Source organism: Ciconia boyciana, chromosome 3 (genome assembly GCF_034638445.1).
Source record: "Ciconia boyciana chromosome 3, ASM3463844v1, whole genome shotgun sequence".
Lineage (NCBI taxonomy): Eukaryota > Metazoa > Chordata > Aves > Ciconiiformes > Ciconiidae > Ciconia > Ciconia boyciana.
The window spans coordinates 51966753-51994669 of record NC_132936.1 but is presented as its reverse complement, the minus strand read 5'-3'; the positions used below and the strand labels follow the sequence as shown (position 1 = coordinate 51994669).

Here is a 27917-nt window from a genome sequence, read left to right as displayed (position 1 = left end):
AGTGACAGAACATGCTCTGCAGTTTTGCTCTGGAGATGGCCTTGTCGTTCACAATTATCCTTCCCAATTATCCAGGGGTAGGCGACTCTCCCTAAGGCCTTGCAGAAGTGCTTCCAGCCCCTGGCACAGCAGCTACAGAGGCTGCTGTCTGACGAGAGCATTTCTGCTCTCTTGTTGCAAAAGCCATTACATGTAGTCCTTTAGACCCAACTCACAGCACCCAGAAGCTCCAACCCTCTGCGCCCAGCCCAGCCTAGCACCAGGTTCCCAATGCATCTGAAACCTATACCACCACCCATGGCTGCTGGCTCTGGCATCCCTGTGTATACACAACAGGAAATGCTGTTGAAAGAGAACCTTGCACAACCTGAAGTGAACGGATTGCAAATCACTGTTTTCAGACCAAGAAAAGCTTCTGTACCTGGCATTTTTTTTCCAAGAGAGCAGTTTCACAGGTCCAGAGGTCAAGCAGCACAGCACAACGATCCAGAGAGGCATGTGCCCAGCCAAGGATGTTGCTGCCACTGAATTGCTCACAAGTTACATTGCCTAAGACAAAAAAATCAAGTAGAAAACAAGCAGATGTCAGTATCAGAGGGATTTCCACATGCCTAGAGTCCCAGGGCTTGTGGTAATTCTTTTTATTTATAGCACAGGGTTGTGGTTTTTGCTTGCCAGGGAACCCCAGGCCAGGAAAAGATTTCAAGTCCCAGAAGCTTTAGAGGGCCCTAGAGTATGCTGCAAGGCAAAGAACAAGCGCGCCAAGCATTTGGTTTAAACATATCTCTTCCATCATCTTTTAACAAACATTCCTTGAGATAAAGGGCAATGGCTGGAGTTCAAAAGACCCACATCAAGAGATAAAGCCAGAGAAAGCACAAGAAAACTAGGGGAGGAAAGTAAAGAGAAGCCTAATTTTTCACAGCACCAAATCATGTTGGGATTGTCTTCACCTCCTCACCTTCACTCTCAGATCAAAGAAAAGCGGCACGGGCTACTCAAACATAAATTTTACAAAGAAATATAGCAGGGCAGACTGCAGACCCAGGGGAGGGCTTTCTTTTCAGATGGCTTGCTATTAGAAAAGTCAGTCTTCATAATTTAAAAATGACTGTGAAGGAAGGAAAAAAATCACTACAAATGTTTCTACACTAGCAGCCCATGAGAAATCCTTAAAGAAATTTGGCTTTTGGTTTCTTGGTTGTGATACTATCTGAATTAGAGCTAATTTTGACAATAAATGATAAATCAAGTAGAGTGAATCTGAAATGTTTAGAGCTGCAGAGTTAAAAATCAGCCATGGAGTAAACAGGAGAGGCTTCAGCAGCTGCTCTTCAGCTGCAGACTTTTCAAAAGCTGAACAAGAGAGTCATTTAAGTCCACAATCACCGAAGAAGTCAGCATTAAAAGCGTTTGTGTCCATGACACACAGAAAGAGACCATAACAAGAAGGAGCATAAGGAGCTAGGACAGGTTGTACATGGTCAGTCCTCAAGTGTACTGTGTGAAGGTGATGAAGTGACATATAAACACAGGAAGTGCTATACCGGCCTACCAGCGTACCCTACCTCATTCAGTAGTCTGCCTCGTGTCATGACAGAATCACAGAATGGTTGAGGTTGGAAGGGACCTCTGAAGGTCATCCAGCCCAACCTCCTGCTCCCAAACAGGGTCACCTAGGGTGGGTTGCCCAGGACTATGTCCAGTCAGGTTTTGAATATCTCCACAGATGAAGACTCCACAACATCTCTGGGCAACCTGTGCCAGTGTTTGACCATCCTCACAGTAAAAATGCGTTTTCTTCTGTTCAGATGGAATTTCATGTGTTTCAGTTTGTGCCCATTGCCTCCCGTCCTGTCAGTGGGGGCCGCTGAGAAGAGTCTGGATCCCTCTTCTTCATTGCCTCCCACCAGGTATTTACACACACTGATTAGATCCCTCCTGAGCCTTCTCCAGGCAGAATAGTCCCAGCTCTCTCAGCCTCTCCTCATATGAAAGATGCTCCAGAAAAAGGTCCACAATGAGGATCTTCAAGTGACTTCGCAGGAGGTCCTAGCAGGCATTTAGGCATTCACAGGTTTATAAAGGTTTTTGGTCATCTTCATCCTCAGCTCTGCCCTGCATTCTCTGTCAGAACGTTCAGTTTTAGGGAAGCATACTAAAGCATCAAAAACATTATCCTATCAATACAGAAAGTAATTCCAGTGATTTAAGAGATATTTTGTGCAATTCTCTGAATATCATACATGTTTGTGGCATATATTGACTGTTTTCTAATGGCCCTCCCCCCATACTTTCTACAATTACAAGCTTCTTCCTCCTCACTGTTCTACAAATACCGCTGCTCTTTTTAGAAATCTGTAATACAGTCTGCCTCGACTCAGTTCTTACTATTAAAAAAAAGCAGAGGGGAAAAAAGGAAGTCTGGAACATCAAATATTTTGCAGCGTCTTATTTACAACTGAGAAAAGTTTAAAAGTGGTGGGAGGTAAATTTAGTCCTGCAGAAAAGTAATCCAATACATTAATTAAAAGACATTCAGAAGCAATTAACATTTTTCTTTTTTTGACTCTCTCTCTGTGCCTTGAAGATGTGCTTGCTCATTATATTACTTAACTACATCAGTAAATGTCCCTTCTGTGTTATTTTCCCCTCCAGGATGACTTTGACATCTATGACCCTGAATAAGTGCAAAACTGTGACATTAACAACATGTGACAAGCAATTCCACATGCTCAGTTAGGTCTTTGTAACACATTCATCACTTAGCTAACTAGGAGGATAAAGAAAGGTCTCAAAATTCCAGTCAGCACTTAGTCTTGCAGAAGTACAGCAACGATTGAAGAAGTCATAGGATCAGCCTACCTTGAAAACAGCAAACCAAAATATCACAGGTCTTTTGGACCTGTAGATATCTTACTTTTATTTTTCTCAATGTCCTGGCTGGCCACAAGCAGCAGCTGGTTCTCAAGCTCTTTCAGGTCCTCTAAAGCCACATCATCTATTATGTAAACCCCTCACTGGTCCTGCGTGTGAATGTATCCAGCTTCACTAGTGTGAAAGTTGTCATGGTTTTCCACCTCTGCAAACTCCATGAACTGAGCGTTGTGGACCTATGCCATGAAAAAGACACAGAGATACAAGCAGTCAGCTCTGCAAGGGTTGCAATTCTGTATAATCAACATATCTAACGGTGGACCTGGCCTAGAAACATGGTATTTTGTCACTAGCAAAGAACAATAAAATAAAATATTGCCAAAATATTATTTTTTCCAGGTAACACCTACACTGTGGCTTCATTTATACTATCATGGAGTAAGACAAACTGTATGACATTTCTATTGTGCCTAGTTTTTTCTTCAGGCATATAAATCCACAAAAAGCACCAACAAGGTATCAAAATGAGATGATTATCTCTTGAACTAAGGTAGAACTTTTTTCCCTTTTTCTAAATTAGCTCAAATTTGGCAAAAAGTGTTTCAAATTCTGATATTCAAATACAAAGTCAACATTTTTTTTTAAAGCCTTCTTGGGTAAGTTACACTTGCAAGATTTGGAGACAAGCTCACACACACAAAGACTTTAGCCCTAATTAAAAGGAACGCCCATTGACTGATGTCCCAAATTGCTGTGACATCAGCACTTGTTCAATAGAATAGTTTAACAATGACGTTACTTTTCTAAAAAAACATCAGCATCTTTAAAAGAAAATAATCTACCTTGGCAGTGAGTCACTAGTTAGCTTGGTAACACCCCAGGCAAGAATCCAGTACTGCAGCCAGCAGAAGCCATGTTAGCTTTCAAAATATTCTGTTTCTTGACTAGGAGTGCCACAAAGGGAATTACATACATCTATTTCTCGGTGTATAATTACAGAAGTTAATCTCCCAGTGTAAATAAACACTTAGTATATGGGTATAGCCATAGAAGCCTTTAAAAATGGTTCTTCCTGTAAGAAGCTAGCAAGCAAATACAAGCTCCTTGTTTTCCACTGTTTGTTTTCACTATTTCCTGGTATGTAATGCACCTTTCTTCTCACTTCAGGGCCAAATAATGATGCACGATGTATTGGGACTTCCTCCTCTCACTGGCTCTCCTAACATCTTCCTTTACAAGATCCCAAATGATACCCAAACTTTACCTGCTAGCACCTGGATGTCTCAAATTCTATTAAAAGAAAGGATGAAGGAAAGGAAAAGGCATTCGCTTTAGTCATGGAAATCTTAGTCAAATTTAAACGTACTGGCAAGAACAGCTTGCCAGCTTCACAGATCTATGCTGGATCAGTATTCATTCTTTACCATAAAGTTAATGAGGCAGCCCTGCAAAATGTACGCCTAATTTGAACATAATGTTGGATCAGCCTGGACAGATTCCTTTCCTTCTTTCGACACGGTGTTCTGCACTCTCTGTTCTCTCCTTATTCTTCTGAACAGACTATTTGTTTCACCGCTCTTAGTGATGGGGTGCAGAATTTGCTAAAGGTTAAATCAAAGCCCTTTATAGAAGAATTAAATTCAACTTGATTTAGGTAAATAACAGAGCAAATACTGGGCTGACTTCACCATAGCAGGTAGAAGGGGATTTTAGTTGTGTTTTCAAACATCCTTATGGAGAACATTCATTGAAATATCTCCACTTTCAAGCTCTTGAATTTTTTTCTGGTGATTCCTGCCCTGTCCCACTCCTAAAAATCTCAGTCAAGACCACTGTATTCTGCAGAAGGGGCATGTGACTACAAAACTGGAGAGTTCTTACAAAACAAAACCAAAAAGAAATGAAGACTTTCTCTCTGTTGTGTTCATTTTGGGAGTCATATTTTAAAGAGACTACCCAAGCCCTCTAAATACTACCTATGCCTATAAAAAATGTTAATACCCAGTTATATGTCGATAGCAACAAATCAAGTAACTGGATATTTATGTGCAATGCTTTTTGCCTGCAGGTTTTGGCTTTCCTCCTCTAGCTCTGCTCAGGTTTACTGGGGCTTAACAAATCCCTTTTGGGTTGTAAAGCAACACTTATGCACCTACATATATTTTATCTACTTTCTTCCAAGCTGAATCTCAACAGGGGACAGAAAAGAGTTTTAATTTCATCTAATGCATTGTTTTGCAGGGCCTTCTGTCATTGAAACTCACGCCTCTGATGATCTCCATCCCAAGCAGTCTGCTAGGGAGGGTCCAACACTGCCTCAGATTCTCAGTTTCAGGTACATTGTGTGCTGAGCCATCACATGGGCTCACAGCTTACAATGTGGAGGGATTCATAAGACAGGTATGCCTCCAATTTTGGGCACAGATTAGATGCTAGAAGTCTTTTAACAACAATGCCATATGCTTGGGGTTTATAGCACATGCCAGAGAATATGTTAGATAGGTCTCAATTAGTTTGCCAGTAAAATGGCCGTATTATTGTTTCAGTTCTTGAGAGACAGTCTGTGCAGTATATTTAAAAAAACCCCCACATTAGAAACCGTTGTTAAGGAAATACTGTTGCCCCTGCTTCTAAATTTGTTGCCAATTAAACTGTAATAGAATTAGTAAATATTTATCTAAGCTTTAGTTGAAGTTCAAGCATATATATCCATATCCATGTATTAGTCCATGGGAAAGAGAGGCCACTGTGAAATAATGTCTCTCTCATTGCTAGGGGCTCTCTGAAGTATTTCACAGCTAATCTCCAGATCAGAGAGTGCTTAGATAGAAGGTCAGGATTGATCTTTGCATCATTTCTTCTACGACAAAAAAAAAAGGGAATGAAAATAAATGTATATTATGCAGAGTTCAGAAGGAGAGTTTGTCACAATGTCTGCTTCCTGTAAAACTGACACCTCCCATTGGAAAACATAAGTTTTTAAATTCCTTTTTCTGACTTGAAAATTCAAAGATTCTGGACCACCCAGATCAACATTTCTTAAGTGGAAAAATCACAATTTGCTAGTTCCAAGTAGCTTTTCATTTAGTAATTTTAATTGATTAGGATAAATGTGGCCATATTAGAAATAAAACTAAAGATACCTTAAAAATATTGTCAACTCTATGTCCTCCCCACACATTTTATTTTCAAAGAGGTTTAGATTTTTTTAGGTTTAGGGATATGAAGTTTTTTTCTGGTTTGAGGTTTTTTTTGAGGGGGCGTTTTGAAGTCTTAACATAAGCAACAAATGGGGGCAGGAAGCCTACTTCCTTTTTGGTTCTAGCCACAATTCTTCCCTTAAGTGGCTTGTGTGTTTCGTTCTGTTTCTACAGCAAAAAAACCAAAACAAACAAAACAAGTTTTCAGTAAATGAGAAAAAAATGTGAGCTCAAAATGTTGAAAAAACTCCTATTAAAATAGTATCGTGTGTCTTCAGGCTTTCTACCTGAGAACTTTGGGATGAGTGTTAGGTAGCAGAGCTGCAAAGAAATTCTGCAGCTCGAAAGACAAAATACTATATCACATCAAGCCACTAATGTCAGCATGATATATTGGTTCTGTTCAGTGTATTTTACAAAAAAGTTAGGGAAACCAGTTTGATAAGCTTTAGGAATTTAATTCGAATTATTATTTTTCCAATCTGTGAAGCTAAGTGTACTAATTATATCACTTCAGCCACATGCCTTCATCCAAGGTTAAAAAATGATAAGTCTTAAACTCTACCTAAATCTAAATAGTACATCTTAGAAGTGTCGTGGTTTAACTCCAGCTGTGGGGTTAAACCACGACAAGAAGTCATTAGGAGTTACCTAAACAAGCATTTCCATAAATTGCAAAATGCCTCAGATTTCTCAGGAACATCTACTCTGTGTGATAATCCCACACTTACAAAGGTCCTAGTTTAAGCACAGCCAGCAGTACCGGTCTAAGTAAATGTTTATCTGGCAGGCAGTATTGACATTATACTTCTATGTGCCTGAAGTTCCTCAGAGGTTTGCTACAGACCGCTGGTAGATACAGGTATTTAGTCTGTTAAGGCGAGACACGTGGTTCTGAGAAACAAGCTACACTGAATCCCTCAGATGATTCAGCGATTGATCACAACATAGCTTGCATGGAAGAGAGAACTGGATTAGGTACTCCTGTGGAAGCACACATTTTGGAAGACTAAAGGCTGGGTGGTACCTCACCTTGGAGTCAGCTGGTGTGTAGTGAATGTACGGCTGTGAACTCAGGCCACCCAAACCATCAGTGCCTCCTTTCGCAGCACTGACCCAGGAGGTGTCTTCTGCACTGGGAATTAGGCGACCAGCCTTGAAGGAAAGGCCGGCGGTACTGATGGTCAGGCTTCTCTCCACGGACCTGAAGTAGTTAAGGATCCCCAGGCACACTCGCTGAAACAAACCAGAGCAAATGCACAGTTGCATTTTCAGTCGGATGACAGCCTCTCCTCTTAAAAAAATTAGCTCTGATCTCTGCAGGTTTTATGTTGAGTTTTTTTACCTTTAGCTCCCAGAGTCTCAGGTGATGTAAGAAAAGAAGGGACAAGTAGGCTCCTCTCCTCACCACATGCTCCCTGTGGGCAGTCGCTGTGCCCTCTTCTAATCCTAGCACCTGCAAGCTGCCCCTATAACTACACCTTCTTCCAGACAGGAAAAATGTAATTATTTTGCTACTCAAGGAGATTTCTAAAACTTTCTAAAGTAGACAGTTTTGCTATGTCTGCTGTCTACGAGAAGGCTGCTGCTGCCTACAGGACTGACTGTCATGGAAACCTGTGGAAACCGTACAATAATGGAAAAGAATGGCACTACTGCTTCTGTCAGAGAAACAGCAGGTTGATATAATTTTTATTCCTTCTTTCACGTTTTATTAAATATATACATGCATATATATACATATAAATAATTTTTTACCCTCTTCCATTCTTTCTGGAGGATGCCGGAGGCTCACCAGAGCTGATATTTCCTACATCCTCCCCACTGTGAGCCACAACTGTGTTATCATCCTCGGTAGTTAGTTCCTAGTTCCAACACACATAGTTAAAAATTGGTGTGGTAAGTATGCATATGATTCTTATTTGATGGCTTTATGCACAGGCTTTATCATGACAAAAGGAAAAGAAAAGGAAAGGAAGTGCCATACTGGATGAAATTCATAATCCAGCCAGGAGTGAAATTATCATGGCATATAACTCCACAATATTTGATTGCTTTCCAATCCTTAGTGTTTTATCCTTATAAAGTCCCTGGGCTGTATGAAAGAGCTATCCCTGTTCCAAAGACAAGGCTGCAGCAAGGGTCAGAGCGAGGAACTTTTCTGAAGAAATTCAGAACATGTTTCATCAAAACCTCAACCCAGCTATGGCTAGTGACATGTCTGACCTCGTAGTCCATCCTTTTTCCTCCCACCATAAAAGAAAAACTGATTTCTGGGCTCCAGCAGATCATAGGCTGAGCATGGGGCAAAATCATAGTGTGGCAACAAAGAAGTAACACCAGACTAGGCTGTAGAGAAGTTTTACTGTGATGTATACACAACACCCCCAACACAAGCATGTATTAAATGCTCTAGCTAACATTCTGTAAAATTAAATTCAATACTTGGGGTTTTTTTGTTTCTTACTTCTTTCCAGCACTCTCCACAATGTAGTACAAAGAGTAGCAGACGAGCAGCAAGCAGGAAGACAGCTATACCTGCCTTGTTATCAACTCCATCAAGGTCTTCTCACATGCATCAGGAGTTACTCCACCAACATCAGTGAAATTAAACTGGCATTAGTACCAGTGTAAATGAGAAGATCAGTATGAGTCACACAGTATTTATTAATTGTGGGACATTATGGACAGTGATTTACTAGGTGTTATCCAATTAATTTCCTCAGAAAATCAGGTATATAAGAAAAATTTGTCCTCTTAACCCACTTCTCTATCCCAATTTATTTTACCACTTTATTTGAACTTGGATGGCATAAGTTGGAATTCTTTTCAGTGTGTTAAGGGTTTTATAGCACTGATTTTGGCATTGTTTTTTTCTTATTAGAGAAAATCCTATTAATGGATCTTCACAAATTGGTGCTTGTCAAATTTATGCTGCTCAACATGAGACACCCTAACAAAGCTACCCACAGAAGTGACACAGATAAATTCAGGACTACGTTGGCTGTTCTGTAAATTTGCAAGTTGACATGGGTGTATTGTCTCCAAAAATTTCTTCAAGCCAAACAAATCTTGATGTCAAACTGTCAAGCAATTAATTCTTCACATAATCCCTGCAATGATAGATTACCTGTTAACTGATTTCTCTATCCTTACTAAGCATGATCATCCTCACTCATCCTGTCCACGTTGACTCCAAAGGTCTAATTTCTTAAATTCTAGAAAAATTAGGTCCTTCAATCTCTATTACTTAAAATAACGTGAGGTCAAATAGAATTAAAATATATTTTCCTGAATCAACAGCATTAATTGTACATGTCTATTAAATATCACAATAAGTATATGGACTAAGCATGGGATGAAGCATTTCCACTTAAAATTTCCACTTTAAAAAGAGACAGACAATTCTGTCTGAAAAATGCCAGTAAAATGAGGAAAAAAGGGTAGCAGCTGAATTTTTATTTTAAAAACACTGAGACGTGGACAGCGCTTTTTTTTGTGAAGGATCTAATTCTAGCTTTGCTATACCATCATGACTAGACTGTTTCAAAATTAGGTTTTTAATTAACCTAATGCTGCTGAGATCAGTCATGTCCCTTGCACTGCCCCCAAATAGGCACTCTTTCCCAATCCAGTTGTGGACTCAGTGCACTTGACAGAAGATGTACAGTGCAATCGTGTTTTCTTTCTTTTTTTCATTAATCATCATGCAGCTTGCACGAGTCAACCCAATGTTTTTTTTCCTTGAAGCTTTCATTAAGTAATCAAGTATTTCCTGGTGAGGATCAGCCTGAGGTAGGAAGAACTGTATGTTTTTACATGTGGGAGCTTTTCCTGACAGAAAAATGCGGGTTTATTTTTGAATGCAGAGTTGGTATCAGGCTTGGGGCAGATTAATCGACAAGAAAGAGGGAATGGGGAGAGACTGAATGCTGTCTCTCTCCCTCTCTTCCCTTTCCCTTGCTCCTGTATTACTTGCTGCCCTGCTTGGTCCTGGCCAAGTTCAGGGATGCAAGACCTTCTCATTCACACTGGGGCTGCATCCAGCCCTGGTAGCTGAGACCTTTCCTCTTTAAAAAACAACAGCGAAGTAAGGAGGTTTTTCAGACCTTTCTTAACTTGCCACCAGGGCCCACTGGTGCGGGCAGGCGGGCATAGGTAGAATGAGCCAAATGAAGCATTGGGCTGTAGATACAGGAACTTCTGGGATGTAACAGTTCTGTGCGTAATGCTTTTAAACTCATCAAAGCAGCAGCTGTAAACGACTTCTGAGTCAGAAGGACAATAAAGAAACAGGGAATCAAAGTCCATCTGCATCAAAGGGATACCTTCACATTCAGAGGATTAGTCACGGAGCTCGCCACCTAAGGCATGCCACAGTTACTACAAATTCCCCAGATACCACAGGGGCAGGTCCTACTTCTTACTCACTACCCTGCCAGTTAGGCCATTTGTGGGGGTTTTTTTTCCCCTTCCCAAAACTTGAAGACCTCTCACAGCTTCTGCTCTCACAACTTCTGAACCTCCGTGAGGCCATGCCCACAAATGCCACTTCCTCCCGAAGAGGAAGAACTTGCCATCACACCTGCCCCTGCACAAAGCAGGCATCTGCTGCCAGGTCCACAGGTGCTCAGCTGCTGGACAACCAAGCAGCAACCAAGACATCCCTCCATCCTTCCTCCCCTCTCCTCCGTACACACATGCTAACCCATTCCCTAATATCACACTCTCCAGTAAATACTAGGGCATGCTTCTATTCCTTGCAGCCAAATCCACACCCCAGCCCTGCTACAGGCATGTATGGATGTTATTTTTAGGTAGGTGCAATCTCACACTGCTTGTGCTGTGACCAGACCGGTGGCTGCACAGCAGCTAGTGAGCACCAAGGAGGAGAGGACACTGCGTACGTGGCTTGGGCATGCAACCATACATTGTAGCTGGGCAGCTCCTGCTTAGCAGCAGTAGCAGAAGACTGAATTTTGAAACAGGGGAACGCTAGTATCCAAACAGAATCTAGAGGAGCTCTATCAGAGCTGACAAACACCTGCCAGACATGTTAATTGACCAATTGACCATTATTCATCATTTCCCCTTCTAAGTACTCGGTGGAGCTCAGTGCAGGCATAGATTTCCTTCCAGACATGATCGTAGCTCTGCTGTCAGGAGGCATGAGAAGAAGTGGTAGAACTTGACTGCACAGGATGTGGTTCGAACACCGCTGCCGCGTGTTCCTGGAGACCCTCCATCACCCTCTCTATGTTGGAGACCTTGTTTCAAACCACATCAAATACAGACAAAAGATTCACAAGGCAAATGAGTCAGCATGCCACCCCCATCCTGCAGAGAGTCAAGGTCAATTCCGAGCATCTAGTGAGGGAGCCTCTGCAGTGCCTTTCGTTACTGCTTCTCCTTTATTTGGGAAAGTTGTCTGCTGCCCCTTCTCCAAGGTGAAAACGTAGAAATGGACTTGCCTGTCCCAGCATATGGAGGGAATACACCAGATAAGAAAGAATACAAAAGGGTTTTTTTCTAACTGAGATTTATGGAGGGGAGGGACTACTGGATAATCCCCTCTCTCCTTTCCTGTTACCCCTCACCCTTAAGGAGGTGTACATGTTTCTTGACCAAAAGCAAACTTATCTTATTTAGTGAGCAAGCCACTATGGAAAAAAAGAAGGAGAATGATCTTTTTTTCATTGTCTTAGTGAGCTGCAAAGCCATTTTTACTTTTGTTAGTGGTGATGATGGCTTTTGCCCAAGCTTTCCAGAAAAATTACATGCTGTGGCAAGATTTGAAAGAATGTTTTCTTTGTGAAATATCTGGCATGGGCAAAAGGTCTGAAAACAGGGATCGTAAAAGAAAGCTTATTTTAGTCCCAAATTAAAAAAAAAAGACCATAAATGGCTAATCTTTCTAAGACTATCATCAAAATCAAATCCATTCAATTATTTTAAATAATTTTTTTTTGCAGCTGAAGTAAAACCAACTTCAGCTGCAAAGTCTACACATCCACTTTCTGATTTCTGCGATTTAAAAAGAGCTCTCTCAAATGCTTTGTGAGACCCACGAAAGTAAAGATGAATGTTAAATTGGAACCAGGGAGACTAAATATATACAGAGTACTGCCAAAAAACAGGTTGAACGAAATTAGTAGTAGTAGAAAAGTAATTTAAAAAAAAAACACATCTAATCTTGCAGGATTTTTTTTTAATTGCCACTTGTATCAGAAGTATAATTTGAAGAACATGGTCATGCTTTAGCAATTATTGGCATCAGTAAAATTCTGTTGATATGAATTTTAGGAAAGCATTGATAGGATTAAGGGATTAAGACCAGGAGTTTTATAGGACTCTTCTTTGTCATCTCTTTTGAACAAAGATGCTGAAAAGTCAAAACAAATGGAACTTTGCTTAACACAGGAGAAAAAAAAAATTAAAGGGGGGGGCAGGGGAGCAAGCAGCCTTTAATAAAAATGTAAATTAAATATCAAACCCTATGGAAATTATTTTTCCATTCATTTCCCAAACATCCCAATATTCCCAAACATCTCCTTCATTCACTTTCTTACTGGTTGGGAGTCAACAACTGCTGATCCGTTACTGCTTCTCAAATGAACACTGTTACCATCCAGCGTTCCACTGCCAAGCACCTTTGTTCCCTTAGAGTTATATTTATTTTTAGGCTTGTTAGACACTGAAACACAAAATCAGAAGTCAGGCAGTGGGAAGAGGCTTGGGGAAGGTGAACAGGGTGGGAAGCCAGAAGCGTCCATTTTCCCTTTCCCAAGCCACAGCATAGTTTGCTCCAGCACAGCCTTCTCATCCTCCTGCCTTCAGCCCAACAGAAATTGCTTATGAAGGCTCCCTGTTGCTGTTTCACTGAGGTCAGCTTCAGGTGTAGGCAAAGCAATTAGCCACCTAAAGAGGGTACAGGAGGGTGACGGGATCCTAAGCAATCCTCAGACGGCTGGGCACCAGAGCAGGCACCATCGCCACATGCAGTCCATGGCTACAGCACTGAGGGCTCTACCCTGCTGAGCCGGCACTGTCTGCTTCTGCCTGTTCCTGGGTGTCTTCATGTTGCTTTGGTTGCTTTTTTGACACCCTCTACCCTGTTCTGCCCCGTGCTATCTACAGTCCCCATGCAGATGGGAAGCCTCCTCCTCCAGTCTCCAGCTAGCACCCCCAAGGAAGGCAGCAACCCCCTCAAGGGTCCCAAATCAAGGCTGGCCCATGACTCGAACACATACACAGCATCATTTGGGGCTCTGTGACAAGCCCACTACCCCCTTTCTAGGCAGCAGGGGATCTTCAAGCCTGAGGACAGAGATATTTCAATGGACTGCGGTGGTGGTTCACTGGGAAGAGAAGACCAGGGAGCCCGGTGACTTTTCAGGGCTGAAATAGCCTCACATGAGCTGGAGACATGGCTTTGGCTGCTCTGGTGTATCCAACACCACCCGGGTACTAAAGGAAGAAAGAGGCAGCTCACCAAGGACTTTCCATTTGGCAGGAATGTGATTATTGATAGAAGAGGGCACACAGGGGCACGACTCCTCCACAGCTTCAGAGAAGGGATTTATTTTCTGGTTCCTGTGTAAAACTGGGAGCTGAACTATATACAAGGTGTCCTTATTGCTCCTAGTGCTTCAGGCTCACCCGGGGGATGAGAGGCAGTAGTCTCATCCCCTGATTGCTAGATCGGTTTTACTGGGTGAGGTATTTATACAGATCCAGTCCTATAGCAGCAGTTCACCATCTTAATCCCATTAGTTTTCCTCACCCTTGAGAGGCAGAGAACTCCTGTTATACCAGTTGTAGAGATGAGGATACCAGACCTGCTCAAAAGTCACTGGAAAAATGTGGCAAGACCCCAGTACACCTGACCAGCCTAGCACACCCTGCAGTTCCTTCAGGCATCTGCAGCAGGCAGGAATGAGCAGAGCTTACTGGGCCTATGGAAGTCAGCCCTGCAGGGTACATTCAGTGAATAAGATGCAATTAGGACAAATGAATAGGACTCTTCATGGACGATCACCATTTGCAAGACAATGATGCAAGGGGTTAGGGGTGCCTCAGGCTCATTGCGGATGCCAAGCAGGCCTGATCTGTGAATGCACATTGCCATTTCTCCAAGGAGGCTGGATGGCAGGCAGCCTAGACAGAGCTGTCCTGCAAGGCATCCTCAAAATGGCCAAAAATGGCAATATATCACCAGAATCAAGAGAACCTGTGAAGCTAGAACCAAAATAGAGACACTCAGTAACCTCTCCCTGGGGCATGTTGTGCCCTACCAAGTTTTAGACTTGTACCTCACTATTGGAGCATCTCTCCTTGTCTTTTAAGCACAGGTCTGGACCTTGGTCACGTTAAAAAAAAGCTGTTCTGAGCAATTCCTTTGACACAAATTCCGGGGCTGATTTTGACCTGACTTAGGTGAACTTCAGAGCTTTTGAATATTTGTGCAAGTGTTCAAGCTGCCTTTTGAAAATGCTGAACTCAGAAAGGGGGGGGGAATCTCTATAGCACCTTAGTAATGGGTCTTTAATGAATTAAGGCACATACACATGATACGTAAACCTCAGGTAACCTTTCTCTAGAGATTTCAATTTCCCTGGAAGTGTCCAATAAATAAATTAAAATCACTTTAAATTAAATCACTTTAAGTTATATTACCTCTACAAATTTTGAATGAAGGTCCATCAGCTTATCCACTTTTTTTCATTGTTTCAGTTTTATCAAAAGCTTTTGCTGCCAGGGATCTACTTTAGGCTTAATCCAGTTGACATAAAAGTAACCACAAAACTTATGAATATCGCTACATGTTTTTGGTATAGGAGGCAATATATTGGTATATTGGTATAGGAGGCAATGTAAAGAAAGTGCAATACATTCACTTTTTATTTTCAACAGACATGAAAAGGGGCTCTTGACTATACAGAAATATAGTAGTTTGATAAGGCCTGAATTATTAAAAAAATCATCACTTTATTTGTCAAAAGAAACATTTTAGGCTTTAATTGCTGAAATGTATCTTGGTACATCCTGAAGACTGGTTAGGACTAACACAACTGAAAAAGGAAAGTTCTTCATAATTACCTTTAAAAAACAGATTCAGTTGGCTCTCTTTCTGAAAGCCCTGGCTGGAACTAGCACGCCCCAGTTCTCTGACCGAGAAACCTTTGCGTCATAAACTGGAAACGTTCTCATCGTCTGCTGTTTGCAGAAGATGCTTCTAAATTTTTGGACAACCTAAAGCGTAAAAGGACATGGTACTGTTGTAAATTTCCCAAGCCGGATATTAAATCCTATAGCAAAGTAATGCTGCATATTATCAGCCCCAAAAAATAAATAAATGGAGTGATAAAGTGACAAAGGAGACATTCTGGTCCTGTGTTCTCTTTCCTTTCTAGCAGACACAATTAAACTCCCTGCTGTTAACTCTGGAGCCTCCAAAAAGAAGACCCGGATTTTCAAAAACACTGTCTTTCGGTCAAAGTCGATGGCAAATTTATTATCACTGGCTTCGGTAGGAATGGGATTAGCCTAGAAGATGTACTTTGAAAATCCTGTTCAAAAATTAATGAGCCACTGCCAGCCTACAATGAAGGTAATTTACATCATTGCCTGGTTGTGTAAACAGGTCTGCCTGTGCTTATCTCGGATAGTCCAGTGAGTTCAGCTGGCCTAGGCAAATGTTAATTTGATGAGAGACTTACAGACCAGTTTATGCAACCAAACCTTTGTCCTTTCCAGCTGTACCAGCTGTTCTCGTACAAGGCATGAGTTGGAAGGCGAGCCATGTATTTAAAAGCAGTATGTTATTTACGGTTAACAGTTACGCATCTCTTTTGGACCCACGGTGGAGATTTTCAGTTGGTTTTGCCTTTGGGGTGACAGAAAAGATGAAACCCAGCCTTTTCCTGCTGGTAACCCCCGAGCTGCGGAGGCTGGGCGAGGTCCTTGGGTGACGGTGGGTCGCAGCCGACCTCTAGTGGAAGCACCACAGCTCGGGGAGACACCAAACAAAGGCAGGAAAACTCGAGAAAAACGCACAAAAAGCACGAGTGAGAGCTGGGAGAGCAAAGGTACGGACTCAGGGCTGTGATGCTGAAAAGACAAATGGCAGCAGTTGCTATAGCTTAGTGAGAGCAAGCTGGGACTTTCTGCTGCTTCCTGTCAAGAGCAAAAATGCCCACAATCTTATTTTTCCATGATGCAACACGCTGACTTGTAATAAATGGAACTTCCTTCCACACCTTTAAAGACTTTTTTTTTCTTTTTTTCTTTTTTTTTTAGCATTGAGAAGTACATTTCAGTTACCAGGGGAAAGAGCTCCATCTCATCAGCTGAGTTCTTGAGATCCTTAAGGTTGTAGTCAATACCAAAATGAGAAAGCAGAAGCTGGAGCTTGAGGTTTCGGCTCCTCGGTTTCAGTGCTATGCTGGGGCAAAGTGAATCCAGTGTCCTTGTGGCAGGATTCTGCAAAAAGCCGTCATGAGACCAGCTGGACAACATCAACCTTTAAGCAACATGACTGTAAGATGACTGCAAGCAATGCTGTCAGTGTCCTTTGCTTTGCATCCACGCAATGACGTTAGTTCCCCTTTTATTGTCCTGAAGCAGAAGTATGTCAGAGAATGGAATGTGATGAGGGGGGGACCCACATTATATGCATTTTTATTATTTTCATTTTTCTTTTAAGAAAGGGCCTTCCACCAGACCCCGAAAGACTAACAGCTGTTGCAGGTCAGGGCACCTCCACGGTCCTTGCAGGAGTGCCTATCTTCCAGCACGGAAAGGACGCCAGCTAATAAATCCCACTGCCTGAGCAGAGTCGTGGCTCAGGGGTGTGCAACATTCTTCTCACACACACACCTCCCAAATCTTCACATGCCACAAGAACTTCAAGTATGTTACTATTTCAGGGTTATCACTCCTCCAGTATTTGATTCTGGCATGATGCTGCTATCGCAAACTTCTGAAACAAGGGTGTACTGGGGATGGCTGAGTTTGGCCTGGTGTCAGTGTTGAAGAGTCTGTTGGCAACATAGCACCCATTTTTAGAAGAACTGAAATGTTTTCTCCTCCTTCTTTACTTCATCTCAGGCTTGCTCAAGGCTTTGGCGGATATTGGTATTCCTTCTTCATTGAACAGACAAAACGACTGTGTTCCTCTAAGTTTTGTCACCTTTCTTCTCTTTTTTCAGCTCTTTGACAAGTATGTTTAACACTTTTTTATGCAGAATCTTAGTTTGCCCTATGCTATCATCTTTCGGTACAGAAATGTGGACATTATTCCAATTGCCTTTTTTTTTCTCTCAGGCCAAGCCATAACAAACAGTAGCACTTTATCTGCTACTTCTTTTCCAAAGATTTTTGAAAGTCCAGAGAAGTATCCGCTGATTCTCCTTTACCCAGTGCTGATGGGTACTGCTGATACACGCAAAGATGCTAATAGGTAAGTTACAGTTTGCTAAAGTTCAGCAAAGCTCTCGGGGTTTAGTGGAACTACAAGTAATCTAATTTATTATCTCATTGTTTCAGCAGTAAAAGGCCATCTGCGTTTCTATTCCATGCTTTACTTCAGCTTTGTTTTGAATGTCTTGTTTAATCATTCTGTTGTTTCATCTGTGAAGCTCAGATCTAGATAGCAGATGAATGAAGCTTATGGTAATATGACACAGTTCTTCAAATATTAGATAACTAGATACCGAAGATCAAAATGAACTAAAGCACTTCTGAGTTGCTTTTTAATACCAATAAGGGTCTACTCCGTGGCAAAACGAATGGCTCAGGTGAACTCTATAACACTGTAGGTCTTGCGCCCTTCTCCATACATTATTAGCCCACTGTATCTGAGATCACAGATCATCCTTCCCTCTCCTATGCTGCTCATGTGAGAGAAACATTGGCCTGTTCCAGGGGCTTCGTTTGGAGAGAAGAGTTTAACTCTCCTCTCCTTGCGCCTTAATGCCGGTAGCGCTGTACTCCTGGGGCATTGCTGCCGTACCCCCCCAGCGTGCCGTACCTGAGACACCCCTGGGCCTAAGGAGTGAAAGGGGGCTGCACTAGTACAGCCAGTTAGACCAGTTAGAGCTTAGTTAGACCACTAACCAAGGGCTAACGGCCCCATATCTGCCCCAGGTGAATCTGCACTTTCCTTAGCACGGTTCTCAATCAGTTGCCACTGGTTGGGCAGTGCCACTCCAGGCCAGGGCTGTGCCCTGCTCCCCCATGCAGACCTGCAGGTACACCCCTTGTGGTAGAGGTCTTCAGTGGAGAAAGGAAATGGGGAGGACAAGGCACAGCCCCTTTTCATTCCTCCACCCTGGCCAGCCCACTTCTTGACTGCAAGGAGGAGGCGTACACCCTGCCTAGTCCCCAGGAGAGAAGGGTTCTGCTTTTCCAGAGACAATCCTGTGAGCTCCGTTCCACAGTTCCCACCCTGTAAAAGCATGGGTTAAATCACAGGGTTTAAACACTCTGCAACAGGAATGCTGCCTTGCTTGCTAACTATCATTCACATGGGTAACTCTACATAAGCAACATCACTCCCTCCCCTCCTTCAAAAGGCAAGAGAACTTGAAAATAACCACAAGGAGATTTTTCTAGAGATACTTCAGTATAAGTCTTAGAACAGTATCTCTCTTAGTTTCTCAGAAACAGGCCACCCACAGAAATATTTTAAATAATATTCTTGCAGAAAGTTGGAAGGGTGAGTTTCAGGGTTTGGCATAATCAGGTCAACATCCTGGATTCTCCACTGAGCTGATCCCACCAGTATCCTTCTGAACCGCCTGCTTCTGCAGCCCAGGGCACAGTAAGGCCAGAGGAGCGACTGCCGCAGATTCAGGGCTCCACACTCTGGAATTCAGACACCAGATTTCCAGGATTCTTGCTGACTTTAAAAGCCACACTCCAAATTTCTCAAGCATACAAACCAAGGATGGCAACATTTGCACTGTTGACCTTTCTCAAAGAATATACATCAACAAATGCATTATCTGTAGGACTTGTGGTTTTAAAGGAAAGCTGATAATTTCTCACCATTTCTTCTTAAAACTCTTGAAAAGGGAAACACATCGATATTAAAAGTGTCTGAATTCTTGTCAAAAGCACTTCTTAATGTGTCCCAGTTGTCTTGGACCACACCGGGATGTTTCTCATCAGCCACATGCATTCTGTGAGAAATAGGCAAATGCTGGAGAACCTGGAGTTAGGAACATATCTGTTGTTATTCTCAGTCATTTAGAAAGCATACAAACTATTCAGTTGCAAATTTAGTAATAAAATAAAACACAGAAGAGAAAAAACAAACCATAGTTATCCATTGTGTACCATTTCAGAAGTTTATTCACTGTCAATGACTTTTAGTACTCATATAATAAAATCATTAAAGAAACTGGAGAAAGTAAGTTTTCAGATTTGTTTGTGAAAGGTGATGCTTAAACAACAAATACTCCTCAAGTCTACAGACTATTCATTGAAATGACTCAGCCCCTTGAGAGTGTCCTGCTCTATCAAAACATCATCACAGTAATAATACAGGAAAAAAGTATCTCCGAGCTTTCTCCTTCTCATCCTGGATCTCCTCAAATCCAAGCAGCCCAACACTATCTACACTGCACGCAGGGAGCTCATTATTCCACTTACCTACACGCAGCTTTATCATTGTAGTGTTTCCTTTCTAGTAAAATCAATCTGCTAAAAGAATTGAAAGTCATATGTATGCAGTCTAGCTCATTGCCTACAAACCTCCAGATTTCTTTTACAATGAATTTGATCTTCCTCGGCTTACTTTCTTATCCAAGACTTCAATGTTTCATAATTATACTTCACTGTTCAAAAAATGCTTGTCTTACCTGGAGAAAACAGTGAATGCCCTTCAGAGGGTGTAGGAGACACACTAACTGCCGGGTGTCAATCATCAGATCTTCCCACATCACTACATTCACTGGATTATTCTTTCCTGTCAGGAAACTTTCCCTTGCTGCTGAAAGGCTTGCAGCCCTCTGAACCGCATCATTGTATTCCTCCATGATGTGACTAATTCGTTTCTGTTTATGTATATAAAAGAGACACTGTCATTTTCGCATTTCTGCATCTTCTTCCCTTATTAGCTAGAAGGCCATTGCATTCCCACTGCATGAGGAATCCTAGTTTGAGAGTAATCTCAAAGGTTTATTTCCTTCCTAAATGCTTACGAATGGTGTTTCCAACCCAATGAAGAAAAGGGAATTTCCATCCAAATAGTGAATCTCTCTGAGCAGCTAATACTGACCACAAGCAGACAGCTGAGAGTGAATGTCCAGGGACAAATTACCCTTAATGTTAACAGCTTTTTATTTGAGTGGGAAAAAAGCCATTGCTAACACTTTGTTTTTCATGAACAGCTACTATGCTAGATATATACGTGCTAGATCCTAGGTTTTGGTTCCTACTTGATAGAGAGGATAAAGCTGTTCAATAACACTGCTGTGCGTACAAAATCTCTTCCATCTAAGCATGTGCAAATATTTACTCTGGACTAGCTGAGTAATTCTGTCTGTAAAAAACTTGAATAAAAGCAGAAATAACCAGCAAACCCCACATTTGTAAACAACAGCGGCTTAACATTATAGGAAACTTAGGCAGTATATAGATCATCATTAGCATCAGAGAATAATACCAAAACAACAGCTAATCAGTCACCAAAGACCACTGTGCTGTCATATTTATCCATGAAGGGTACTTCCCCTAAGTTGTCCCAGTGCAAGTATTATTGTGGGAATGAGAAAATCAGTTCGTACAAGGAAAACGGCAGAATTCAGTCCACTGGAGCTAGAAATTTGAACTCCGCTTTAAAAACGAAAATAAAAATAACCCACAACACAGACGTACTAGAACAGCACAAAAGCATCAGGGAACGAGAACCTTGTCCCAGCCCATCTGACCTGGCTTAGATTCTTGTCCTTTAAAGAAAGAGGAGAAGAGGAGATTTTCACATCGTACAAGGAAACTGCAAGCACTAAGTTTCGTGCCCGTTTTCAGCAAGGGGTTTCATACTCTTTGTCTTTTAAAATGTGCACAGTGCAGCCTGCTGGGCCAGAGGAAAGCTCCTGGAGCTGCGCAGCGAGCGGGAGCCCTACCCGGCGCGGCAGCAAGGCCAGGTTGCTGCTGTGGGCTCCCTTCTCCGGCAGCTCTCTAACTCCCTCTGCACGACATCAGCCGGAATAACAAGAGGGTTTGCTTCTGAACAGGTCGCTTTCTCAGGATACGTTTAAAAAAGCGGTAAATACAGGAAAATGGTTAGGCTTTGAATTTAATTGGGACTTGTCACATAAGCAAACGCTGCAGGGCCAGGCCCACATTAATATTCAAATCGAAGAAAGCTTATGCTGTTTTACTACTGTGCAAACAACATTATGGCCCTTCCCATTCTGTCTTTACAGGCCCAGATTCCAAAAAACACATCACTTCCTCTGATCTTAATTTTCAGTTACTGCTTGGTAAAGAGCAAAGAGATTTTTTTTTAAGCAAGTGTACATTTTAGCTACCTACCTGTAAGTCTTTCTTCAGTATTACCTCCCTTTCTTTTCTGAAAGAAGATGCACCCTTTGGAATTGGAACAGAACTGAAAAAAAAAATTTTTTTCAACAGGATGTTACATACAAGCTGGTATAAACCAAACATTTGTCAGGCCCAACACAACTCAGATGGTGAAGTTAACAGTAAGCAAGTTTAATGGTGTGAAAACCCTATATTAAAGCAGCAGAATTTATTTCATTAGCAGACATTTTTTGGCAAACTGTTTTCTTCCATCTCCATTTTTTAGTCAAAGCCTTTAGAAAGTCCATCTGGATGCTTGTCAATTCTATGGGCACATATTTCAACCCACAACTATGCAGTGGAGCTCCTTGACAAGCATTCTTCACAATTCAGACAACTTCCTTCCTAATATGCCCATAATACAGAAGGAAGGGCTGAGAAAACTTCTGGAGGAGAACTATTTTTTTAATTCTTATGTATCCATATACTTACAGCAAGCATACTTTACAAAATTTTTATTTAACTGAATAAAATGAGTGCATGCAAATTAAAAACATAGGTGAAAACTGGACCATTAAAAAAAGGCCACCTGAGTCTTATCCAAAAGCAATACATGGGAAACTCCTCTGGAACGCTTTAAAGCCCTAAAGAGGTAGAACCGGGAGGGGTTTTGTGATCGTCTACCACTTCCACTGCTCTAAGGCAGGGAAAAGTAAATCTGTTCCCTAAAGGTGTTTGCCTATCCTCTTCTTAAGGACCTCCAATCAAGGATGGTCAGCAACCTCCTAGTCCAGATATCAGTGTTTAATTAACACAATTGTTGGAAAGTTTGTATTTTAGCCCATTATTTTCTGTCCTGTTCATAAGTGCAAACAGAAGTTTATTCCCTTCATCTTTACAGCAATCTCCCGTATGTCTGAAGACTTATAACCTAGAGAAAATGGAGTGGAGACCTAAGTCCAGCTTCTTTCCTTTTTGTCTCAAGTGTCCTAGTCAAGGACTTCCTCTCCATATTCTCTCATATTCTCTCATATTCCCTCAAACATATTCCCATGTTTTCCTCTCCATATTCTCCAGGTGGTCTACAGCTTCCTTGAAGCATAATGCCAAACCTGGGTACATTGTCAGAGCTTGCATCTCATCATCACTGAGGAAAGTAAGAGCAGCTGTCTTATATGTGACCATTCTGTCTATACATCCCAGAGTTATGTTTGAAGCTAATTTTTCTTCACTGTAAGAAGGAAATACTTGACATGCTAGGGATATTTAAAGTTTTGTTTGCGATACACAACATGAAATCAATTTAGTTTATGTTTTGACATTCTCTTCCATTTCAACCGTAATTCTGTGGTAGACACACAATAAAAAAGCTGCTATTCCTGGCTCCCGTGTGTGTATTCAGGTCTCAAAATTGAACAGTTATATAGACACATGACTTCTGTATCATGACCAAAAAAACCCCAAAAGAGATACAATGCATTGCTATAGTCTCACTCTCTCCCCCATTCCCCAGGAAATTCTTGTTACCTGTATGCCCTACTGGGTATTCCCTGGAGTATCCTGTTGTCTTCTATTTCTGCCTTCAGCTCTGCCAGCTGTGCTGCTAGTTCTTGTTCCAGCTGCTGGACCTTCTCAGTAGAAGAGGTCCGGTATACTTCATCCATTTTGCCTATTTCAGTTTGGCAGACCAAAAGACAAAGCAGTCGAGAAGAAGCTCCTTTCTCAAGAGCAAATCACTGGTGAACTCTGCACCTGGAGAACTGTCCACGTAAAAAGCACAAATGCCCACTCCTATATAGACAATACATAGTAGCAACTTCATTAAAGAATTTTTTATTCTGCATCTCCTTTGACAAAAAGACTTTTCTTTTAGTATCAGGAACAGAACTGAATGAATGTGATTCTTCCCATTGTGATTGCCAGCCTGAGGAAAATAGGACAAAAACTGTTTTGGGCCAAAAATTTTCAGGTATCCTCCTGCATCCCACTAACAAATGCCATCTCCTCCCTCCTTCACCCAGTTTCTTAAGGACACTTCAGAAATTTTAGGTAATTAAACATGAAATGTGATGTGCTGAAGAAAACATTTTACAAAAGAAGAATTGAATTTTTTGCTTTCATTTTTTTCCAATACAAAATATGCTGCTGTTCAAAATCTATTTTCTCCCCATTTCTTTCACCTGAAACTATTACTTGAAGATGACTAGAATACAAGGAATGAAAGAATTTGCAAGAAATGCCACTTTTTGACAAATGTACTGTCTGCGAATAATCTACTAATACCAAAGTCACTCAGTTCTAATGGGAAACACTTGCTTTGTGATAATTTCTAAAGTAGCCGTGCTCTCTTCCCAACATCTGGAATTACAGTTATTCTATTCACTTGTCAGTGGGGGGCACAATCAATTAGAAAGGAAAAAAAAAAAAAAAAAATGAAATTGTCTTTTTAAGGGAAGAAGCAAGTCATTGTGGAAAGATTTGGGGTTTCTTTCTTCGGGGCAAAGGGGAAGAAGAGGCTAGTTCATTTGTAATCAATAACAGAGCAACCATCTGTAGCATCTATTTCTCAATGGTTTGCAGAATCTGTTTGACTGCTCTGGGCACATAGTTTCTCCTTTTTTCTTTCATGAGAGACCACTGAAAGATAACAGCTGGTGGTCCAGTCACGGGTTTGACTTGACGAACACAGGAGATGGTCAAGAGGCTGAATACAGCAGTGTAGGATGTACCTTTGGGGGGCTTTTCTTGGTTGATGGTATGCTAAGGTCTTGGACAAATCCTTGTCCCTTGTTATGGGACTGGCCTCGCTGATAATAAGAGCTGCAAACTAAGCAACCGTGGGAAGGAATCGGAGAATTCAGATCTCTGCATCTGAATTTCAGAGCTGAGAGAAGAGGAAATTCAGGTAGAAAAGAACACAAAGAAACACCAGGGGACAGGATGACTAAAATGAGGAAGGAATTGTTGCCTAAAAAAACAGACTAAAAGATTTTACCGAACCCAGCCAGGGATCTGGATGAAATCAATGAGAAGCAACCAGTATATTAGTACACTACGAACAGACGCCTAGGTTAGAGCTTGAACTAGCGATGCAGGACATGAAAACTGACACTATAAGCATAATATAAACAAGGTAGAAGAGCAAGCACACCTTGGCAGCAGGGTGTGAGGTGCTTTGGAAAGACTGAATTATGGTAAAGGTGATGGGATAGTCTGGTGTTTTAATGGATTGGCATTTATGAATGGCTAGCATAGGTAAAAGGTCAAAGGGAATCTATTTGCATTAGATTTACTTACTTTGGGGAATGAAGATAAAGATTTTTACTAGATTAGTACTAAAAAAACCTAAACCTGCCATGGTCTACAAATGTCTTCAATTACTCACTGAACCTAGATGGTATTTCAGACAGTTTTGGTAAGTGGTGAGAACATTAGAGGAGCGATCATAATCTGGGTTAGAATGGAAGAATAAAAACAGACGTGTATGTAAAGTGTTAAAGTCCAAAAGGGCTAATTTAGAGAAAGTAATAAAAGTAATCAGAAAACTCATGCAACTAATACCTCACAGATTTTAACATTGGAGAAGCTGGAAAATCTTTAAATCAATAGTAAAAAGCTAACTGGAACTTTCCCTCAAAATAAAAGCAGGGGGAATACTTTAGAAGCAAGCTTGGTGGAGCCGACCAAAAAGTCATCAAGAGTAGGCAGAGAACCAAAACAGGTAAAAAAAAGAAGGAAAAAAAAATAAAAATCAGAGTGCTTGGAAGCCCAGAACTAAAGCAAGAAATATCAGCTAAATTAAAAATTGCTAAGGAAAATAAAGAGTAGGCAGTTATTCAGCTATGTAAGTAAGAAGGAACTAAGGAAAAAGAAATTATGCCACTATGCAGGCAGTGGAGTTCAGATAAAAATAATTCAGATATGGCTGTAAATCTAACAGGAATATAAATTACCATTTCTGGGTATAAAGCAAAACTTTTGGCAAAATAGTAGAGCTGCCCATAAATAAATTCAGGTTGCAGAAAGAAGTCGTCTTAAGTACGAGGAAAATAAAATCCTATAGTAGTCTGTGTTTTCCTGAACCACAGAGCACCGAGCCCCCGAGTTCCAAGTTTTGGATCGGTGAGACTACTCATCATGGGCAAGTTACGGTAAGCGTGTTCTCAGGACAGGCACTCACATTTAGGCCAATGCACGAGAGGCTGTCACGAAACCAGGAGGAAAAGTGGTTGTACGCAGGGCAATGCACAGGATTCCCAGGCTGTTAGCAGCCCAGGACTTACCCAGTACTTCTGAAGATTTTGAAGAACTAATCCAGGATCCCTAGAAATCAGAGGAAAGAGCTCCACGTTTCATCAGAATTTACCTGGCCAACCTCCTTGTACAATACAAATATCTTCATTTAAGCTCACCAGTCACGCCGGACTCCCTCTGTAGTCGGTAGAGAGAACCAGGCATTTGGGATAAGATTCATCTGACCTATTTCAGCTGTTACCTTAGGGTATGATACATCACACTTCCAGAAACGCTCACTTCTCTCTGCTGACAGAAGAGAGACTACTGGACCCACACAGGGAGCCCATGGAGACCTTCAGGTAAGCACCAGAGCCGCAACCCAAGCGACGTGCAGAAGCTTCCACAGGCCCCAGCAGGGGATACTGCAGAGGCAGCCTTGCCCACGTCAGTACAGGCAAGCCGAGGAAAACAGAAAATGCTTCATCAGAAATAAGAGTATGTGTTTTATTATCCCCACTTTCTTGTTTTTTTCTGCTATAAAAATCATCGTGTGTTTGTACAGTATTCTTATTCTGGGAATGTCTTTCGGACCACATAAACATCTGCGCTTAGTTACGTTAGCCAGTATCCAAATCCCAGCGAGATCCTGCCCTGATTATTTTGCTAGGAGTGTTTTTGCCAGCTTCTATTCCCAGAACACACTGGATTTATAGCTATGTCCAACCTCCAGCTTTGCTGGTTAGAAGATTGTAACACACATGCTCAAACTGAATGCCTTTTGTACTAGGACAAAGTCTTTCCAGCAGGCTTAAGTAACAAGCCATTAATTTGTGCTAGCATATTTCATTAGCAGCAGGAAAGTGAACTATTGTTGGACACAATTTGCTGGTCTGTATTTTTAATTACACTGTTTGACCTACATCTTTTATCCAATTTCCTTAATGTCTAGCCATAAAATATGACCCTAGATTCAAACACTCTCAAAACCTGTTGTGGCAATTTTGCATAACCCAGCGTACAAGAACCTGGACTTTGAGTAAATAAACCAGCTAGTCTTTTTTGGGATCATTGCGTGGTTTTGTCTGATGCCCTTTATAGCTAGATTCAAAACATGTAGGAAAAAAAAAAGAAACTTACAGTTTCATCTGAGAAGACAAACAAAACCATGCAAGATATAAATCAAAACAAGGATCTGTAAAAGAGTAGAGCAAGCACTTATTAAGCCAAAACATATTGTTCTTGTGAAGACGACTGCTCTGACCACTGTGCTTTCTCCAAATGGAGTTCCAGGCCAGAACTTCTTTGGACCATAAGACATGAAGCATTCAGATGCCAGCAAAACTAACTGTGATCTGCCTGCCTAATTCTTGCGGAGGTGAACCTTGCCAACACTTGTGCACAAGGCTAACTTCACCACTGCGGTTTCTGCAGAATTATTCATCGCTGTATCTTTCTTTGAAGACTTATGGGATTGACAATTGCCTCAAACTGTTAATATGCTAATAAATAAATACATAAGCTGATCCCCTACCCTGCCCCCCACCCAGAGACACAATCTGAAAACAAATTTTCTGTGTTTCTTCAAGCAAGAAAACTTGTTTGGGATACGCTTCCTTTGTATCTGGTTTGACTCCCTCAGCCCATGCTGAAGCGCATCTGCTTTGCTTTAGTGTGTGAAAAGACATGCACTAGAGAAATAAAAGCTCCAGAAAAAAGGCAGCACAAAAGAGTTATTAAAAATACAATTAAATCTTCCGAGTTGAAAAACAAGTGATATACCCGTCAACTGATGTAAACTCGCACATCATCCATTCCTATTTTCCCCTCTCAGATCCCAGCTCCAGGCTGGGACAGCGCGACAGCTTTTTCAGCTCCCTGTCCCCCTCCAAAGCAGGCAGAGATGCGAAACGCGCAGCTGCTGACAGGAGCGGGTCCAGCAGCTTTCCCCTTCCCTCCAGCCACTTGCCCCACCAAAAGGCAAACAGAGCAGTTTCATTCTGGGACTGGACAGCCCCTGTTGGCACGCACATTTTGAAGACTGAGTGTTCAATGGTTCCATTGTATAAGGACTGC

General features: G+C 41.6%; 1 protein-coding gene across 1 annotated transcript in view; it reads right to left on the bottom strand.

The window, feature by feature from the left end:
* Positions 1-23272, bottom strand: part of LOC140649873 (uncharacterized) — a 36779-nt gene extending 13507 nt beyond the window's left edge. The window contains 7 exon segments of the mRNA XM_072857710.1: positions 422-518; positions 2893-3113; positions 7110-7313; positions 16401-16559; positions 19943-20137; positions 21621-21693; positions 23136-23272. Coding sequence (XP_072713811.1) covers positions 422-518; positions 2893-3113; positions 7110-7313; positions 16401-16559; positions 19943-20137; positions 21621-21693; positions 23136-23272 — 1086 coding nt within the window.
* Between the last annotated feature and the right edge of the window lie 4645 nt (positions 23273-27917).